General features: G+C 35.0%; 1 protein-coding gene across 1 annotated transcript; it reads left to right on the top strand.

The window, feature by feature from the left end:
• Positions 1–2655: 2655 nt before the first annotated feature.
• On the top strand, positions 2656–17030 carry LOC143452312 (uncharacterized). Its single transcript, XM_076953263.1, has 5 exons — positions 2656–4778; positions 5961–6106; positions 8504–8670; positions 15254–15345; positions 16167–17030. The coding sequence occupies exons 1-5, from the start codon at positions 2672–2674 to the stop codon at positions 16703–16705; spliced, it is 3051 nt and encodes a 1016-aa protein (XP_076809378.1). The 5' UTR covers positions 2656–2671; the 3' UTR covers positions 16706–17030.
• The last annotated feature ends 5483 nt before the right edge of the window (positions 17031–22513 follow it).

Below are 22513 nucleotides of genomic sequence, written 5' to 3'. Positions count from 1 at the left end.
CTTCTCAACTTCAGTCATATCTGATGGAAAAACTTGATCTTAAAGTAATTTTCGTATTTGTGGCCCATCAAAAATTCCTGCTTTCAGCTTTTCAATACTAAGACTAGGGAATACTTTGCACAGGTAATCAAAACAAGCACCATCTTTTTCTAAGGCCTTGACAAATTGTTTCATCAAACCCAATTTGATGTGCAATGTGGGTAAAATAATGCGATCACGACTGACCAAAGGTTCATTTACAATGTTTTTATCTCTGTGCACAAGCTTTTCATGTATGGGCCACTCCTTTTTAATCCAGTGTTGATCAGTGGCCCAACTATCCCAGTAACAAATAAAGCAGGGGTACTTGGTGTAGCCGCCTTGTTGTCCTAAGAGAAAGTTGACCATTTTCAAATCAACGCATATCTCCCAGTTATGCTCAGCATAAGAAAGTTTCTTCAAGACCATTTTAACACGTTGGTAGTGTTCCTTTAAAACGACTGAGTGGCCAATTGGAACACAGGCAAACTTGTTTCCGTTGTGAAGTAGCACACATTTCAAACTTTTTTTGGAGCTGTCGTTGAATAACCTCCATTCTTCTGGTTTATATTCAAGTAGACCCATAGATGAAAGAAGTCCTCCGATGTTTTTACAGTATACAAAATTATCTTCTTGAGAGAAAAATTGCATTAACATTTCTTCTCTGTCCCGTTAAAACGTTATTTTTGTTGCCAAATCAAGAATGTTATGCTGTGTGTAGATGTTAAGGCTTATGTTGTGCTTGATGGGAGATGATATAAACTAATGTAAGGTCTTATTTACCTCCCAAGCGAGTAATTTGTGCCAGACCACTAAACATTTGGGCAAAACTAAATAGCTGCTTCACATGGCTTCAGTTTTTGTTAACCTTTGTTACTCACTAACATACATTTCTAACTTTTCATGGTATATGTAGGAAGAAGCAATATCTCAAAAACTAGCGCCAATTCAGCAAAAGTAATAACATTTTCGGACTCAGCGCCACTGATATACCCCTAAATCGATCTAACATATCATGCCTTTTGAAAAAAAATTTTTTTTGTTGGCCTGTGTAATGTTTCTTTAAATCAACACCAGATTCATAAAGTCTAATTGTTATATTGTCCGAAATATTGTTGTATCACATCAGAAACATTTTCATCATCCTTTTGCATTCAAATCAAGCTATAACTTCAATTCATGTAATGACTTCACTTCAGAATAAATCAGTAATAACTCAGTAATAACTTCAATTCAGAAGAAGAGAACGATTTTTACCAAACTTTAGTTTTTATACCCGCTGTATTCAACCATTGGGCGAACGCCATGCTACATTTTACCATGACACGTGTCCATGTAGTACATTATTTAAGCTTTTTCACAAAGAACTATCGATTTTTGCACCGGGAAACACAAAAACCACTTGACACACTTCACTACGTCATACGTCGATTTGCGCCTTTAAAAGATGCAAGTAGCCTACACCAATAATAAATTAACAATAAAAACAAAATGTGCCATTCTTTAAAATTAAAGTCAAACAGAATTTTATATATAGATTATATAACTTGTTATGTTTGCTGCTGAAAACTGGACAGCTCACTGTTTGTTTAGAATTATCAAGGTTGTTCAAGAGTATCAAGATGTGAACATAAGTTATGCTATCCTCACAAATACAACCAGTTTTTGAAAGTATGAATTAAAAAGTGCGAAACGTAAACAGCACAGTACAATATTCTTTTCTACAAATCAATGTACATTTTCTTGGAAAATTTCCACATCGTCCCTCACTTCTGCATTTTGTTGAAAAGCTAACCTTCTACTGATTGCGTTACAAACAGCAGTTTGTCTGTTACTGAGTCAGCAAGCACTAGCCAGGCTCAATTACAAAACAGCAGGGCACTATATAACAATAGCACCCACACTTTTGGTTACAACCCTGCTTCCAAATTTTTATGAGAATCGATAAAAACTTATTGGGCCCACAGGATCTTTTCATAAGGTGTTAGGGTAGATCAATTTATAGTTACATTTACAAGTATTAGCCTTGATATGAACTGAAGAAAGATTGAATAGGTCTGGTGCACGCTTGGCTAGCTGTTGCACACCTCCCCACTTGAGTTAACGGATCTGCACTCCCAAGATATTTTTTGAATATTAAAATATTTTTCTTTTTTGCGCTATCTCGCACTTAGTACTCTGCGATAGACTCACATCTCAGATGTTTTACTCTTCTTGACGCCCTATTTGCTAATGATTTCATACGAAATGATGAATTTATTCGAAACTTCGGTTTCATATTAAACCTGACATAAAAGGTCATAAAGAACCTGAAGCTTCACATCATCTTCAGAAAAAGTTGTTTCAGCGAACAACATTTATATTAATTTATGACAACTTTTTGTTGCCTATTGCCATCAAAAATTATATAACTCTTTTATAAATGTTTCATGTACAATATTTATTATGTTGATCCAATGATAAACTATAAAGGTTCTATGGTAATGCAAGATTAGTCAATGTTTGCAAAGCACTTATATATATATAAATTATGTAAGAACTATGTGTTTTTCTGGAAAATTATCAACTGCACATGGTTACTAACATAGCTAAGTTTCCAACTTCAAAATTATATAATTAACATAAAATTGTTCCTTTTAGATGACACACTTTTATGTTAGGTATGACAGCTTTAAAGGACTGTTGTGATTTTAGAGAAGTTGTATATTGTCATAATTTTATTGGCAAAAAATTGGAACAAGTCAGGACAGTACTTTATAATCCATCTAATTCTCAACCTGGATCCTTTTCTGACATCTCATGTGATATGTACATTGAAGCTGATACAAGCAAGAAGCTACAAGATTGTATTTCTTTAAGGACTGAAAAAGTGAAACATGTATTTAATGCTGTTATAAATTCAGCTACTGATTTGGAAGAAATTGGTATTGATGTCGGCAGCTATGCTCATCCTTGCATATTTGTCAAAACTTGCAGTGCCAAAGATGTGTTAGCTCCATTCCTTCACTTGATTAATTTGAATGCATTTTGGCTGCATAAACTTTTTCACCTGATTAAAAGAAATGATGACAATTTACGTAAAAAAGAGGAGTTTATTGTGCCTCATGAAAAATTAAACATTGGGTTTAAATACAGTAATTTATGCTGTGATTTAGATTTCATTTGGCCCCATGGAAAATTGAAAAGCCATTTTTTGTTGACACAAACTAAACAAATCATTAAGTCAAAGAGTTACAATCTTAAAAATAGGGAACCTTTTCATGCAACAAAAAATGTTTGCCATAATGTCAGAGCAACAAATGCAACGATGTTTACTAATAAAAACAGTACAGTGATGAATAGACTTTCAAATGGATATAAGTTGGATTTTTTGCCTATTAGTAAGAAACTGATATCAAATGCTGTAACGAAATTGGAACAGGCATGGAAGAGCCAAAGTGAAATTTCTGCAGTAAATCAAAATTTTTTTTCTAAAACACTGGAAGCTAATCTTTCAACTATGATAATTGATGAGAATAAAGTTGAAAAAGCTCTTTCAGCATTAAAGGATGGCCATGAATTTATTGCGTATTCAAGCAAAAGAGTCAAGAGGAAAAGTGGTGAAAGTCCACTTTTGCTAATTCGAAGAAGGTATTTACATTCTCCAAAGTTGTCATCCAACAAAAAGGAAAATTGCAGATATGTGAATGAGGCGTTGGACTTATCCAAATATGAAATTCCCAATAGATATCCTGAATACTCATGTTTCGATGATCAGTGCAATACTAGTATATGTGTCTTACACCCAACTTTTTCATTAGCAGTAACTCAATGTCAATGTAACTGTAGAAACAATCCTCGAGTGTATGGTGCAACAGGAGATCCGGCAAGCTTACTGAGTGACAAAAATACACCAATGAAGAAAGTTGTGCCTGCACCAGAAACTAGCGTTGAATTATGTGAAACGGTTGGTGAGGTACAAAACATTAATGTCACTCATACTTCTAAAGACACATTTTCTTTGGATATGTTATCATCGGTGACAAATCTCGCTAGTAAAGTTTCCAGTATGTTAGAATATCCTGACTCTCTACAAGAAATGCTTACTGCTATTTTAGATGGCAGCCTACATACTCTTGAAAAATTATTGCTCCCAAATTTAGAAACAGACTTTGTGCCCTATACAATGGAAGAGTTCCAAATAAATGATGAACTTCAAGCAAGGGTTGGTGCAAAGCCAATTAAAACCAAACCTACTCCTACTGCTGATTTATCGCAGGAAAATATTTTGTTCAGTAATGTCCATGGAGGTAAACCAAATTCTAATGTCACGCTTCTTGAACGTTTAGGAAATTTTTTAACTGTTAAACCCAATACCAACAAAAACAACATTAAAAGTAACGGATTTTCGCATTTAAATCTAAATGCAATATCAGATGAGCAACTTATGTCATCCTCTACAAAACAACTAACAAAAAAGTATAGTGAAAAAATGCAATTTTCACAAGCAAGCAATTTTGGTAAGCTATATCAGCCACTTGTGAAATCATGCAATGTGATTTTGAAACCGATTGATGATTCATTGCAAAACCATGGAGTAAATTTGAAATCTCAGTCTACAGTTCATCTCTCTGTGTTCAGTGATAAACCTCATGGACATGGCCATCAAAAATCGGAAAATTCAACTTTCAATACTGAAGTAAAAACCAAAGTTTGCAAAACTGCTAAGAAGCAAGTACTTGGTGTCAAAAGAAACTCCGGTTTATTTTGTCTCAGCTCAGGTATAGTTTAATATTTTAGGATGTTTTATGAATTTGGTAATGAACTTTCTTGTTTTTTTTCAAATGTTGTTACAATATTATAGTCAACTAGTTAAGATTTATTTGTCATATCCTGATCTTTACAAATGTATCAGTCTTAAAACTCTGGAGTTTTTTCACAGAGCTTCAGCTTCACAAGTGTATTGCATGAAATATAGGTTTAAAAACATAATGTGGAGAGAAAATTATTGTTAATTATCAATAAAGTGACGGAAAGGTGTTTAGAACCATTAAGTGTTTGTGTACGAAAACTAACTAAACAACCTTTTTTGGCACAAGAATCGCCATCAATGCCTTTCACATCTTGTTGTTTTGTAGCCTACAGTTATGTGTTAGTGCCAACGAAGCAATATTAATTGATAAAGATAAACATGCTAATAAACTTAGCGTGCTAACTTAATAATACCTTCTATTGCGATAAGTCAGAAAACGTTGAGATAAATGCTGCAGACGCACCTCACTTTGCTTTCTTTGATTTTGGCATGTAGGAATGAGTAGATATGCACGCAGAGTCTACATAAGGTTAATCTTTTACGTTAATAATTATTATCATCATTATTTTATCAGTATCAAGCGCTGCGAGCAAATAGATAGCCACAGCAATGCTCTTGTTTTGCTTGTTAAATGCATGGCCAGAGTGTAATCGTTCACTCAAAACTATGACCAGAGTGTGATCATTCATGCGTAACTGAGAGTATGCCAATAAGTGAAGCCGGCGGCTAGTGTGCTTATTCGTCACAACTACAGTCTACATGTATAGTATGATACTTCAAACTGTTGTTAGTTGTCCAGATGCAAAGATGACTAAAAAAGATCACACGCAAAGAGAATAAAAAGCAATAAGCACATGCACATTATATACAAGATAGATTTTTTTCTCCATAATAATTGTTAACTAAGCAAGGAGTGCAAGTTATGCATGATTGCGAGCTATACTCCAATTAGTACACTTAATATTATTCAGTGCTTTAGCATAAGTTAACCACTAGCAGTTTTTATTTCATTAAACTTCTTCCACCATAAGTATCTAAGACATAAAAATTTGAAAACTTTTGTTGGTGTTGTTGGAACACTTAGTTAAATTATCCCATACTTGAACAAGTACATTGGTTTTGTTTTATCTCCAACTAATTTTGCTTTTAGATGTCTATCGATTGAAGCGCAAGCATAAGGGAGTGGTTAGATATTGGCCTCATGAAGTTGAGGAAGTGTATGCAGTTTTGAAATCATTTCATAAACCAGTATATCAGTATTCATCAAAGTTTTCTACTCTTTCACCTAAAATCAAGGTATTTACCATGTTACTGTATTGGAAGCAGCAATATGCTACTCTACTACTATTGCACTAGAATTTGCCTAAGTCACCATGTCAAGAGGAAGAGAAAAGTGGTGACTTAGGCAAACAACACAAAATAGATTTTTTATTGCTTTTTTGAGGTAGTACATTTAGATTAAAAAATCCGTAAATTGTTTTTGGTTAATACTTAATGTTTGTCAAGATATTAAAATTATAATTTTTTATGTAGAATAGCCTTCTAGCCTAAATGGGTTTATAGATTAAATGGCTATGCTAGTTGGACATAATTATGTGAAAAATTTTGGAGGGGAGCATTTAGTTTTGCCAAGACTAATTAAATGTAATGTGTGCTTTAGTTTGCCCAAAATTTTAACGGATAATTTAAGTGAGAAAAACAATGTTGTATCAACCAGTGTAAAAAGCTGTTATTCGTTTGTTCGATATATATCATATTGTAAAAATTTTGATAAATTTATAATTGTTATGATTTTTTCATAAAAGTATGGTCATCAAACTCAAAGTTATACTTATACACAGGTTATAATCAATCGTGATACAAATCTCGAAAAAAAGGTAAATTTCATGCCAAAACGAAAATTATTTCTTTCCTATTTGAAGTCACAATTTAAACATATCGGTCAAAACTGAAACACTATCAGTCTCTAACTCACCATTGAAAACAGTAACGCTAACGATTATTTCCTGTGGCATATGCTTTCTATCTGTTTTCAAGGGCATGAATGGTTTGCAATTGTTGTGGGTGTCCAATGACCATATAGAAATATTTCAATTGCATGGAGTGAAAGATTAACTCTCCCATCATATCAACACTGTCATAAATGAAGGTTGGCATACTGAGACCAGTGGAGCCCTTTCATGCTTTTTGATAGATAACGAATTGTGTCATTCAGAAAGTTATTCAGTATTTGTAACTTAGCTTTGCGAATTCGTAAACTTAAGGTATTTTGGCTCTGTTCGTCATAGCTTTCAAATTTTATTTGGTAAATTGTTAGCTTACATCGCTTATTATAAAGCTTTTGAATTCACACAACGTCTTTAAGTTGAACATATTTATGTTGCAATATGTAAAAGATAAAGCACTTTAGTGGACTGACTAGCAGTTTCTCTTTTATAGTGCCACTGGCTTCTTCTGCTGAACATGTTGTATTAAACCATTTGTTCTAACACGCTAAAGCCTTCAGTTTGTTGTTTATTTATGTAAAATACTCCATAAATGTATCCTCCATATATTTTGGTAATGGAAAATGCCTCTTCATGAACACTTACACCCAGGGCATTGGACTTAGAAGTTTTTAGGGAAATCCAATTCCAACCCAAATTTCACTCATAAGCCCATGATATTTCAAATTCCAATGCAAAACACAAATTAGCAATAATTAAAACGTTGGACCTTCTCACCAATCACCATTGACATAAAGGAAAAACACATTTTTACGAAAAAATACAGTAAGTTAATAATTAATTTATAATTACCCAGAATAGCACAACTAACACTCAACAGTCATTTTTCAATCTTCAAAGCGTTCTGTTGTTGAGCACCAGTTAAGCGGATTTCGCTACACGTTTGTGTAAAATGCTTTTGCTGTTAACCCAACCTGTATATCTTAACTAGCAATTACAGTTTTGACAAAACAATTGAGTTGTATCATTTGAATGAACAGATGGCATAACCATGCGTCCATGCTTCTTGGAAATTTCCACAAACCAGTCCAAGAAATCAGTCTACGTGGGATACGATTATTTTGTAGGAATTTTTATGTGCAGTTATCCTCATCTAATGGCCCTCAGGTTGAGAACCACTGCTTTTTCAGAATTTTAAAAGTTTGCAATAAGAATTATGTCAAAGAAAATACACCAAAACTAAATTAAAATTAATCGTACTTGGATTTGTCTGTAAAATCTGCAAGTCAAAGTCCAAAGTAAAAACCCTCAAGTCAAGTCCAATGCCCTGGACTGGACTGCACAACATAAGTTTTTACCAGCAGCTTATCTAATTACTGTGGTTAGCATTAGCGTTATACATTTCACAACTTAGGCATAATATCTCATTCACATACCATCTCATCTGATAATAAATTCATCAAAACTCTTCGTACCTACAGTGGTTTTGTACATCAAACAGGTATCCTTGTCATGCACGAAGACCGTCAAATTTGTGACAAAATTTTAGCAATAATTTCACAAACGTAAAAATTTTGAAATTCTTTTACTAGTTTATTCTGTAAATACCTAATGATCTTTCATATAACATTAATTTGTTTTTGGCTACCCTAGACTTCTTATTAGTGTTTACATTTTTAAGTATACATTAAGGAACATTTTTAAACCTTTTAAGTAGGATTTTTATTTACATTATGTATCGTTGAAGATGCTAGTAGATGTTGTACCTGGACAGTTGAAATCTCTTTTGATGGATAAACTAAACATGTCGCATATTAGAAGCTCTTATATGGATGCCACACAGGCCAAATATGCTTTTCATAGTTATCCAATGTTACCTCATGTTATAACTCAGCCTGCATCTGGACCTGCTGGGTATGGTTTTGTTCTCATTAAACTTAGATATTAATGCATTATAATGCTTATTCTTGTTTTTATTGGTTTGTATTTTCTGCATAATTCTGTATAGAATAATTAGCTTTAATGAATATGAGGTAGGCAACATATGCACGCACAGCTCAAACCATCATTGTATTAACTTGTATTTCTGGGGATTCATGTTGTTCCCTGTTCAAAAATGTTGACAGTTGCAATGTATAACTATACTAAATTTTTGCCGGTTCACTACTTGAATCACGCATATGACTAAAGCGTGCTTTGGGTAGTGCTTCATTTGAACCGTATTGACTACAGTTGTGAATTTGTGGGCAGAAATTGTGTTTGTGGAACTGCACAACATGTTTGCACACAACTAAGTTTATTATGTAAATTCACAAAGGCCTATTTTGTTTCATACACGTTCGTTCTCTTTATTTCTGGCACAAACCCATTACCATAAGAATTTCGTTAGAACTTTGTTACATTAAATCACAATAGAAAACCAATAATATTACAGATGGTACTTCCAGAGAATAAATTGCACACTATTTTTTACAACATTTACACTTGTATTCTGTTGATGAACAATCAATGATAACCCGATGATTAGTGTGCTGCTATTTTGTTTTCAAAACTTTTCTGGAAACATTAGTAAATGCTCCTATGTTGTCAGGCGATAAAAAATATTGCCTACCTAAATATAATTGGTTTTCTCATCAAAGTATTGAATATTATTGCTGGCGAAGACTAAATTTGGGTTTCGTACTTGTTAGTAGTGTAGTCATCAAGAACATTGTAATGTTGTAGCAAAGTAATTTTTATATCGTCCTTTACCCAACTTTCTATGTAGACTAATTTAGGATGATCATCTTCAGTTCACTTAGAAACAGTTCTAAATTAATCCAAAGTAGCATTATCCATTTAGGGTGTGCCTTAAGAAATGGATTTTTGATTTTCCATTCTTAAAAAATGTTCTATTTGATGAAATTTAGCTTATAAAATTTAAAGCAGTATTATTTGTTTAACCCTAGAATGGCCGTAAAATTTTTATAGCAGATCCATTGGACCCGTAGTGTGGCAATACTTGCTAAGCACGCATATGCTTAGTTTACAAAGTTGAAATTTTGGGGATACAGGCTGGGATACTGGTAGAGTAAGTTTACTACACAGAACTGAGCTGCAAAACAATGAAGGTAAGCCCATGCGGTGACTGAAGACTAGGGTTATAAAATGAAAAAACTAGGGATGGATTCCGCATAAAAAAACTACATAGGCTAAACAGGTCTCTCAGGTTTACCAATAGGCTAAAATTGTCAAACTACTATAGGCTTACGCAAAGACCAAGTTAGAAATTATGATGTAATACACCTTTACCAATATAATGGCTAGTATATATTGGCAAATTTTTCAGGTTTAAATGGGAAAGTGATCGAGTTTAGATGAGAAATTTGTACACAGGTCCATTGGACCCGGATGGTAAGAGATGCTATATTCTTATTTTTCTAAGTAATTGAAAAAATTTCAGGATAAACAATCGGACTAGTTTTAACACCTTTTCTAGCTCTAGGAATATAAGGAGCCTTGGCCCACCAAACTCTACAAGCAAAACGTAACAACAATTCAAAGTTGCTGACCGGGTCCAATGGACTCGTATGGCCATTGTAGGGTTAAATGTAGCAGCATTGTCATCTTATATCACTTTTAAGAAAATGTATCAATCTTTTGATGTTTTGCATTGTATTAGCTTAGTATGTACGGCACCTGGGCAAATAGTTCAACGAAATAGCGTAACTGAGTTGACAGCATTTTTGTACTACATAATTCGCAGGTTTGTGTTTCTAGAGGTACTATGACACTTTATCGAAAGACACTTTATCGAACGACAGCTGATCGAACGACTCTTTATCGAACGACAGTTAATCGAACCGACAGTTGATCAAACCGACAGTTGATCGAACCGACAGTTGATCAAACCGACAGTTGATCGAACGACACTTTATCGAACCGACAGTTCAAGCAAGATTTTTACGTGTTTCTCAAACATTGAGACAATAACCCATTGTGATGTGCGGTCTTTGTAATGGTGTACATTAATGAATTATGATGTATATACCGCTGGTGCTCTCCCTAAAGCAACATAATTAAAGCGGATGATACAGCGAAAGCGCGTATGTCCAGAAGGAAACGGCTTGATGGATGAACTCCGCGTGAAACCGAGGGGAGAAGCCTTCGTTGTCGAGGAAGACGATGAGAACGAATTCTATATGTTTGCGTCTCAAAAGAATCTGGATATACTGAACAACTGCGCTAATTGGTTTTGTGACGGTACATTTGATGTTGCCCCACTTGGATACCAGCTGTACACGATACACGCGCTGGTCGATGAAAATCGCATGGTGCCACTCGTATACACCGTTACCGAGAACTTCGCATAAAATGCTTCCAGGCACTGGCATTCGTTCCGCCTGAAGACGTTGTACAACGGTTCGAGGACTTCCTGGCCACGTTCAGTGACGACGATGAGCAGCACTTGTCTGAATACATTGACTATTTCGAAACTACTTGGATTGGACGATTGTGTCGCAGGAATCGTCGTCAACCTCTATTTCCTATCCGATGTTGGAATGTCTTCCACCGGGTTCAAGATGACCTTCCACGAACGAATAATAGTATTGAAGGATGGCACAATGCGTTCAGCAAGCGTGTCTCAATATCCCATCCGACGCTTCGCAGACTCGTCAAAAAAATTAAGCGGGAACAAGGTTCCAACGAAATGTTAATTGAGCAATTGAGTGCTGGAATTGCTGGCCCACCTCGGAAGAAGCGCTACGACGCTGTCAACCAACGGCTGAAGAGCATAGTCGAAAATTATGACTCAACAAATATTGACATAAAAAGTTATCTTCGAGCAATTGCACACAACTTGTAATTAAATGAATGCGATTGAAATGTGCACTTCGTCAGTTGTCGTGCTTTTAACAGTGCATATCGTCAGTTGTTTCGATAAATTGTGGATCTTTTAACCCTATCCTAACCAGGCTCGCGAGTTTACTAAAAAAACTAGGTGTGGCCAACCCCGCACACACATTTGCAATCGTTAATTACTAGAAAACTATGCGTCGTAGACTGATGAGATTTTTACAGGTTAGTAAAAACATCATCTGGCTTCCTGTATACATCATAATTGTAAAACTAAAGAACGTGAATTTAGTGTAAATTAGGTATTTCTAAAAGTGACACATTTCTAGAAATTCTTCTTGTTACGCCGCGCCCCCGCTGTGAGAAGAGAACGAAAGAGAATAGTTAGTCAAGTTATTGGTGCGTAAATGAGTAAACGAAAACGTTACGCTTCAATGCGGAGAGAGCAAAATTATATAAATATCACAATATCTCAAAAATTACAAAATCCAACTTTATCAAACAAACATGGACAGATAGCTGAATATTTTTTATGAAAAGTCACCAAATTTTAATTTTCTACAGCAAACAATGCAACTGTACGCCACGTTTTGCTATGACTGTGTGCGGGAGAAGCAACAGTCGATTCGATCAACTGTCGCTTTGATCAGTTGTCGGTTCGATAAAGTGTCGTTCGATCAGCTGTCGTTCGATTAAGTGTCGTTCGATAAACTGTCGTTCGATTAAGTGTCGTTCGATTAAGTGTCTTTCGATTAGGTGTCGCGTCACGGTTTCTAGAATACCACTTTTTTAAATGTTCCTACTAGAGATTTGCATTTTTTTTCTTCAAAACTTTTGGTCCATTTTTCATAGAGTTATTTGCATGAAAAATTTCAAACACCTATTTAAATTTTTTTATTTTTTCTTAGGTCCAGTCTTACTAACTTTATTTTTTTCAAGGCCTCTTCTTGTACAGCACAATGTTTTATTCTGTACTTTACGTAGATCTTTTACTGAAAGTCCAGCATTTGGCCATTAAGTCAAAACTTGTGCATGGTGTCACAATTTTTATCCTCGGACTGAGGAAAATCTTTGCATCACTTGATTTCTCAGCATTGCCCTGATTACTGATCTTGTCTTAAAATTGAGCAAGTTTTGATGGATACACATTTTTTTTTGTTGTATTGCCCGACTTCGGCACTGTTTACCAAAACTGCTGAACAGAAGCAAGCGCCATTAGCACTGTTGCCACAATGCTGGGAATCGAACCAGGCTTGCATATTTATGAACCAGGCACTGTAACTACTTCGCCACCAAGCACATGATACATAACAAATAATCTTTTTTACAAATGTTCTTTTATGTTTGAAAATGGCCAAGTTAAAACCATTAAACCAAGTCATGTATGCAACATTTTTCTCTGATATGCCACTTTCAAACATTGGAACAGCAATATGTCACCATCAAAAGCTTTTCTTATAGAAAAAACATAAGAGTGGTATTATCCTCAAGTGTCCCAGTGTATAATAAAGTCTGGACAAAGTTTCTGGAGTACACATGCCATTTTTTGCAATCTGGCCAGGTGAAACACTGATTCTTTTGCCTGACAGGCGGCCTGTTGCACATGTATGCTATTAGTCAGCGATCTTGTACAGGGATTCCTAGTGTTTGGGTTGGTAGATATTATTAATGGCTTCTATCTGGCCAATGCATTTAAATTTCTTGACTTATCACTGCACTTAACCATAAATTACACGGTTCTAAAGAGGATTGTTTTTGTGGTAGAAATAGATGCTGATAAATGCTATACATTGAGTAATCGTACACAAGCTTCTTTCGGAAAATTAAGTGAAGAGAAAGGACGTGGGATCAGCTTTCTGCTGTTACCGCAGCCCTTGGGGGTTAATTTATTGGAACTGGGATTTATATAATCTGTCCAGTGTCAAGCTGTACTTTTCATGGAAATTTGGCATCTCTTGACCCTACCATATAAAAGATTTTCTTGTTTGTGTCTGACACACTGGCTTAATAAATTGCAGAGATACACTGTAGAATGTAGATACTGCATAGTATGTGTTTAGCGGTCAAAAGGGCAGTTGCAACCCATCAACTTGCTTTTGAGTCGACTGACATGCTCAAAACATTACCACCTATACTCTTTCCATTGCTGCTTGCTGTCGTGCCTGCAGTTGATAGACACAAATACCAACACCAATAACCAATGTACGTATGGCAAGGCTCACTCTTACATTACATCTAAACTCATGAATAGCAATGAACTTCATAAACAGATGTATTGCATTTTACAAATGTATCATATTTGGCTTGCAATTATAAAATGGCATGATTGCTGCATATATAACTTCATTTGGATTGTGGCACATTTACATAACGTATTTTTGATAACAATGTAATGAAATACCTACACACTATGACTGAACATCTACTGTCAAGTATTGCCAATGACAATTTCACAGGCAGTTTGTCAAGCTTTGTCTGCTGGGTAAATGATGTGGCATGTAGATGCTTTGCAGTATGTTAATTCCTAAACATCACTTGTTTTTGTAAAATCCAATTTGGCCTGTAGCTTTCGCTTGAAGATCAACCAGTAAAGTTGTATTGCACCAGCACCACACGGAATTAAAAGAATGGCTAATACAAGAATCAAATTGAAGAATTTGTACATAGGCGTTTGATAACATATTGGAAATTTTGCAAATAGACAGTTTGCTTTATTGGAAATATGTAATGTCGTCAACTAATATTGTTTATTTAAAAAACCTAAAAATTGTGTTCAAAGGTAATTTCCCTAATGCGAAACCACAGCCTAGATTCTTGAACAAATAATAACTTGCTTAAAATAATTTATTGGAAATGTGGTTGATAAAATTTTTAAAAAATGAAGAATTCTTGTGACATGTTTAGAGAATATTGTGTATGCATTTTGTTTTATTTTCAATGGTGAAGACAAAATTCTGCATACGCGGTAACTTTTAGCCCAAGGCTTATAATGGCCTTAATCTGGCTCTGCACAAGGCCCAGTTTTCGTTCATGTTCGATGCGCTAGAATGACTAGATCATTGTATAGCCAGCATCGTGTTATAAAGCCCAGACAGTATGAAGCGTTAATGAAACACAAATAACATAATTGCACAACGGTAGCCTAACAGACTCTTCTATGGACTACTGTCTTATCGTGACAGAGGAGCTTGGGTATCTCATGAACGATATCTCATGTTGAACTAAAAGAAACTTTTGTTTCAAAAAATACCCACCCAAGTCAAGTTGAAATTAAGATATCCAAAACATGTTTCTTTGATGAAACTCATGCAAAATGAACAATCCTGAATACTCAAAGGAATGTCAATCACACCACATTCCTGGGCATTTGAGTTTTAGACAAAGGAGGTTGTTCAAAAAGTAAGTGACATTTTCCCCCAAACGTAGGCCATAATTAATTGGAAACCTACCAATAGGTGAATCACTATATGTTTGGGAGTACTTGTACTCTTGGAAATCGAATACATTCGTGGTGAGTGTAGAATTGCGCTGATTTTTAAATAAGTTAAATGGTTATAAATGTCAAATGGCAGTAACCCATTTTTTCATTGAAATATTTTAGACAAAGATTACATTTTATCTATACATTGTGATAAATATATACACTTCCATTTTTTGCAAGGCTTTCGACCTCAGTTGAAGATGTGTACGAATCAGCACCTCATAACATTTTTACTCAAAATCCAATGGAAACATCGAGAAAACAAACAAGAGGTACAGTGCCTACAGTCTACAAGCAGTCTACATAATATTTTAAGGAACTCAGAATTATTTTGGGGAAGTGTTTTAATACCATGCCGTTGCAGTTACAACAACTGAAATAAGCAGGCCCATAGTAAAACATCTATTTCGACATGAATGCTCAGTAGAGCTTTAGACTGTAGTCCTTCGTAGAACATTTAGAATGGAAAAAACTTAAAACATTTGACAACAATGAAATCACCTGTAATTCAATTCATGGTCTCATTTTTAATTTAAATCAAACTATTTAACTTTTATATGAAATTTTCCCATTGAAACAGTTACGAATGTATAGAATGTTAATGTTAGTTTTATGCTTTGCAAGACTTTAGAGTGTGCAGCGCTAAACTCTAGTGACTCCTCCGAAAAAGTTTGGTGATAAAACAACCCCTAATTTTGAAATATCGATAAAATGCAAACGCTTTGTGTGATACGGAACCCGCAGTGCATTATTGTCCTTGTAGCATCAATTGCAGGCAGGCGTGGGTTTTTTGACACCGTTGCAGCAAAACTTTTCTGTGACAATCTGTGAAATGTAGATCATTTGTAAGTGTAAGATGTAAACTTTTCTGCGACTTTCATAAACCCAGCATTTACTCTGCCAGCACAAATCGCTGACAGACATAGCCTTCAATAAAACAACTCAGTTAAAATGACCATTCAAACCAACAAAACGTCAAAGATATTCTGTGTTGTGCCGTATATCCCTTAACTTTTTTACTTTGTATAGTGTATAGCTTTGTTAGTCAAAGATGCTTTGGAATTGATGAGTAATATATATGCTTGTTTTTCAGATGTTCTGCATGAGGGAACTGCTACATCAAGTACGATATTTAAAACTTCTTTTGAGAATTTGAAAGAGCAACTTTTTCTTAAAAGGAATGCTGACTATGCAACTGAAGTGACCAACTCTGGTAGTGAAGGCTTAGCATGCACTGGCGTAAATATGGTGTATGTCAGTTTGGATGAAACGGAAGAGTGTGATACACCAAGTTTGGGGTCTAGTATGTCGGTTATAGAGCAGACTAGTAACCAATGGAATAAACTTAGTACCGCAAAGAGATCCAAGAAGAACTGGAAATTAACTCATGTTTCCACTAGTAGCTTTAAGGAAAAGGTTTTAAAGGAATTTGATAGCTCAAACGGTCAACTGACTGAGGAAAATTTTCAGTTGGTTAATCCGTTTATCAATAATGTTTTTTCAAAGCAGAAAAAAAAGCGGGCCAAATGTCAAACTTTTTGTTCGCCAGCAAAGAATGGTCATGGAAAGTTTATGTTAAAACACGCAACTCCTGGCTCATACATTAAGAAGATTTTACAAACCGGTTTATAAACAATAAAGTACTTAAAACAGTTGCACATAGTCATTTAGAGTACAATATTTTCATAAGAAATTTAAAAAAATATATACTGAAAATTAGCAGTCAACTACAAAATACCAGTCGTCGGCACAAAAATAACAAAATTCCAGCGTTGTTACTTGTTTTTCCAGATATGTTTCTGAATACATGCTAAAAAGTGTTTGAAAGTGTTTAATTATTATTCAAATTATTCTTATTTGCGATATATAGCATTTTGTTTCATTAACACTACCACTCCAGTATCCAAACCATGATTGCAATATATCTGGCACAATACAACTAATAATTGAACCACGACCATTTGTCTATTACACTGGACAACAATTTACAACTTATTTTTTATTCCTCGCTCATTTCAAGTTTACCTAGACTAATTTTGCAATGCTGAATCCAAATCTGGTCTTAGATTTTTTCTAACACGTCACGTTTTTGAGATATGATATATGCTCACGACAACCCATAACTGTGATTTTGGCTGAGCGGAACAAAACATTACATGTAATCAACCCAGTAATTTCTATTGAAAATAACAGCATTATCATACTGCACAATTTAACACAACCCAGGATAATTAAATCAGACAAAAATAACATTATATTCCCTCAAAAGTGCTTTATACACTTGTTCTTTCGAGTATGTTCAGTGTCAGTTTCACGCTGAAGAAACCAGCAGTAGTCCCCCATCATGTTTGGGTTAAATCGACCTCTATACCGCGATTCCATCACAGAGATGTCTTGGTGAAATCTTTCCCCATGCTCGTCGCTCACATCACCCAGGTTTGGCGGGAAAAATTCCAAGTGTGAATGAAGAAAATGCAGTTTAACCGACATTCTGCAGCCCATTTTGCGGTATGATTCCAGCAAATTGTCCACTAGTTCCGAGTAATTTTCTGCCCTGTACTTCCCAAGAAAATTTTGTACAATCTGTACAAATGCATTCCAGGCTTTTAATTCAATTGAATTAAGCTTGGATGGAAATACTGGGTCACGGATCAAATCACGTATTTGGGGGCCAACAAATATTCCAGCTCTCAGTTTAGCATCACTTGGTATTGCACCAAATTTTTCTTTTATATGCAGGAATCCATCTCCATTGAAATCCATTGCCTTCACAAATTGTTTGATCAGGCCCAGTTTAATGTGAAGTGGTGGCAAGTACACTTTGCTCGGATCAATTAGGGGTTGGCACTTAACATTATATCTTCCAACAATGTAGTCCGTTCTCATTGGCCATTCAGTTGTGTCATAGTGGTTTGCATCGTCTCGACTGTCCCACAAACAGAGAAAGCACATATGCTTGGTGTAACCCAACTGCAATCCGAGCAAAAGTGACACAACTTTAAGGTGTCCACATATGTTCCCCCCCCTCCCTTTACCCCCCCCCCCCCCCCCCCCTCTATAGTCATGGCCAAGAACATTCAAGAATGCATTAATTGTGAAAAGATAGAACATTGCATTTACAAAATAATGTCAATATTAATCTTACATAACATGCATTGTGACATAATATGACCAACAATTCGCTGGGAAAGAAAATTGCACAATACCTTGTACTGTAGAACCTTATAATATAGTGCCAATCAATGCAAAATCCGAATTTCGTGAATTTTCATATCTTGAAAACCTGACGTGATAGACCAATTCTGATTTCAGATTTGGAATCAGCGTCCCAAAGTTAGTCTAGGCAGTTTATTTTCATTTGAGGAATAATTTTGCTGTTGTCCAGTGTTATCACATAAAAATCTGAGCTCAAAGAATCGCCTTCTAGCTCTGACCAAAGCTTCTGTGTGCGCATTAGCGGATTTAAGGCATCCCCCTCACGAATCCAACAATCTTGGGCCATAGGTCTTTTTACGTCGTCATAACTTTTTGTTTTTGCAAGGCGGCCCGATATGTAAGTTTCTTGCGTAGTGGATTCTGTAACTGAGTGGTTGGACCGCTGACCTCGCAGTAAGCGCGACTCGTTTTCCGTGTGCGATACCCGTTGACTAAGGCATTTATGACACTTGCTCTTGTTCAGTGACAATCGGAACTTACACAAAGCTCGGTAACTTTGTTTAAGTCGTACAAAGGTTTTCCTCAATCCGAGGTCAATGATTATTATTATTATATCATTACCTAGGAAAACATAGACCTATAATAATACGGCGTTCAAACTTGTTGTATACGATCTTTAGTGTACAGCATAAATTGATAGCAAGGGTGGGCGAGTTGTCACAGCTGTTTTTTTTTCAACTTTTGCTGACTGCATCGACATTATATTTGCTTTGTTGTCGTATTTTGCCGATATTTTCATTCCGAGTCCAAGCAGACAGAAAAAATATACAGCTTTCTTATTAATTTAACATATCATCATGAATTTTGTACTCGATAAATATTTTAATTATTATTATTGTGCCTGAGTAAAAGTTTGACATCACGTTTTATGTCAGTTACATTGCTTAATATGTCGGGAGAATAACTGAAAGTTTAGCAACTGATAGCATTCTTCTACCAACCGTCATTTACGGTTTGATTTAAATAGTTTTGTTGGGGCGAGTTGTCACATCTGTTGAGAATTCGCCCCTGTTTTTTTTTCAACACAAATATAATTTCTTTGTAAAAGTATAAAAATCTTGCGTATTTATAATCCCAAAACAAAACGCCCAATAGTATCGCAATAGTAATAGCTGCTGTGAGAAAAAATAACATTCACTGTTAATTTTAAACAAGTTAAGGGCAAAATATGCTAGAAAGACTTAAAAAATTATGGCATTACGAATTACAACGAATGGTATATCGACTTGCAGTTGCAAAGAATATGCGAATGCCCTGATTTTTATCTGGTCGTATATGTTTCGCTGTTAAAACATAGCGATTTTCTTCATGAAACCGAGAACATGCACATAATATTGTGACATGGGGAGAGTTTCCGAAAAATTTAAGATTTTTACAAACTTGATTGTCTTGAAATCTATTTGAAGTTAAGAAATTATTTTGCTGTCAACACAGAAGGTACAAGGGCAGCGCTAAAATGTTATACCTCGATCACTGCTGTTGCATTCATCAAAAGCACAATTCAGAAAGTAACTCAAGTAATTTATGTTTATGCAAAAATTGTAACAACCCTTCCAGGTCTCCCTCAAATGGTGGCCTGCAGGTGCATGCTGACAGCAAAAAAAAAATTAAAGAACAACGTTTAATTTCTTGTTATCAAGTTCAACTTTAGGTTACTAATCAATTAAGAAAACCCCACAGACACTCCAATACATTTACATACATAAAACAAAAGTTATGTTTAGTAATTATTTTTAGTTCTCTTTTCAGCGGTCTATATGGTCACAAGCTGTTTGATGTCGTTAACAATATTGTGTCCGTACCATATTATGATAGTTTCGAGTTTCTTAAGTCCTACATTTCAAACTTACAATTACAAAACTTATTGCAGTGGTTCTCAGCTTGTTTTTAGCTGTAGGCTATAAGCTTATTACGACCAGTTTTAGACATTGCTATGGAGAGACCGTTTTAACTATTGAGGGTATCTTTTTTAGAAGTTTCAGTCTTCGCTGGACCACCAAAATAATACTCCTTGTGAAAGAAAATTTTATTTCTTTGTAAATACGCTTCAAGATCACAATGGTCGGTTAAGTTAAATTACTTTAAGAGTCCAAAGAACAACTTCAATTTGCGGTGAACAAATATAACCTTATTAATCGTTTAAGAAAGTTCCACAGAAACTCACATAGCCTACATAAAGGAAATATTTACGTTTAGTACTCATTTCATAAATTTTTCATTTCTTTTTCTTGATCACAAGCTGTTCGATGTCGGAAGTGGTAGGCTTGCTGTGAGGTCCGTAAACTCATTTTATAGTTGCTTAATTCAAATTGGGACCTACTGGTCTAGAAATTTCTAATCATCAATCAACTTAATACAGTATACAGACACGTGCCTGCTGTTAAAACTGCTATATACTATGCAATTTACAGTAAATCGCACTTAGGGTTTATAGCTTTCTGATCGACTGCTAGGGTGGTACCAGACGTGATTTAACAACGTTCATTTTAATGGGATGGAGTTCATTTTAGTGGGTTTTTCTTCTTCCATCCTGACACACCGGTCGGTTCCATCTTGACAGTGACACAACGCTTATGTACTGCAAAACTATCGGCGTAACTTTTGTTCTATATTAAATGTGTTTAAATTGCGTGTTTTTGTGTTAAATTGTTTAAATAATGTCTTTGTAATTTGGGTTTGGTGGCCGTGCTGACGGTAGTAACTTTATTACATTATCTTATTCTTCCTTAACACACGTTTTTGCCCTCAAAGCCTTGCCACATTTCACCATCGAATTTGTAGAAATTTTTGTCAAATGCTAATATTTTTGCGACCACCTGCGTCAGCACAACTTTTCGTCCTCCACATTGAAGACGAAAAATAAAATGAATGAAAAAAAAACGAATGAAATGAATGTCTTTTGGATCATTAAAAAGTTGACAAGCATACTAAAGGGTCTTCAAACTAAAAACACCGGTTAATGTTCGGTCAATTAGAAGCCATAGCTTGTCATAAACCATTCGCTCTCTCGACTCAACCTGACTTACTGTATTTTGTGACGTGGAAAAAATTTATTTCATTTATGCATTTTCGGTTGTATTTAACACGTACACCGATGAGTGAGCATAAATAATAAACAAATAAATTCTTTGCTTTACTGAATACAACAATCATTATAAATTACGCTCAAGAATTGGTGGCGTAATTAGATTGCAACATTCTGCTGTTAGCCAATGGGACAGAAAAACTATTTCTTCGCAATAAACTTAAAAGTTATTTCTTTGTTTTGTGCTCATTATTTGTTAAATATAAGATCTTGTTCGTTTACATGTTTAAAACGTCTTCTACAATCGATGCTAAAATTCTCTTACGTAACAAGGTGTCAATTCTATGACAGAGTAAATTAAGCACGGCACAAAAATTTCTTACAAAACAAGGTGAAAGCTTGTAGAGTTAATGTTATATATCTAAGTTTGATGTCATTTTTATGGGAGAAAGGAAACAATGTATCAAGATATGCTTGCAAAAATTGTTCAGAGTTTGCACGATGGAAATGTAATCTTCATCCTCAGACTGGGGAAAACCTTTGCACGTCTTGGTAGTCAGTGCATTTTATTATTTATATGTGCATTTATTCTTGTAGAAGCACCGTAGAAAGTTTTAAGTTATTATGTGATAATATTGAATTAAGGATTATGTTCCGCTTTTACTAGATTTATACGCTGTTATCGGATAGTACTTCGGTGAGTTTTGTAGATATAGGCCTATTTTGTAATGATTATTATTACCGTTATTGAACGTTTTTTAACTTCTTAATGGTCAATATTCATTCTACGCCTATTCATCTTCACATTTGTGTATATAGCTACACCGAAGAATATTGACGATTGTAATAGTTTAACCATACCTGGTCCGACAAACGTTGGGTAAGAAAATACGATGTTCATTTGTGTATTTGCTGCATATTATACCTAATGTTTTTGTTATACATTTTGATGATACTGTTCTGTGTTTTCTTACGTGTTATTTCAATTTATAGAAAATATAGTTTGAACTGAAAGATGTACCACCACAAAACAGTGCCGCTGACATGATCTGCTAAGCGATTCTGGAGAGTAAATCTTGCTTGTTCACTTGTCACCAAAAGTTAGTTAAGCTCTAAGTTATAGTTTCGACAGGTAGTGGGTTTCCTGAATCTGTTTGCGTCTGCACGAATTTTCGATCTTAGGTTCACAAACAAACTCA

The sequence above is a fragment of the Clavelina lepadiformis genome, chromosome 1 (assembly GCF_947623445.1).
Source record: "Clavelina lepadiformis chromosome 1, kaClaLepa1.1, whole genome shotgun sequence".
Lineage (NCBI taxonomy): Eukaryota > Metazoa > Chordata > Ascidiacea > Aplousobranchia > Clavelinidae > Clavelina > Clavelina lepadiformis.
Note: the sequence above shows the minus strand (reverse complement) of the source record. Positions and strands in the feature narration are given on the sequence as shown.

Coding starts and splice junctions, on each gene's coding strand:
- LOC143452312 (XM_076953263.1), top strand. CDS start 2,672: ATGTTAGGTATGACAGCTTTAAAGGACTGTTGTGATTTTAGAGAAGTT. Junction 4,779..5,960: donor TTTATTTTGTCTCAGCTCAG/GTATAGTTTAAT, acceptor TTTTGCTTTTAG/ATGTCTATCGATTGAAGCGC. Junction 8,671..15,253: donor CCTGCATCTGGACCTGCTGG/GTATGGTTTTGT, acceptor ATTTTTTGCAAG/GCTTTCGACCTCAGTTGAAG.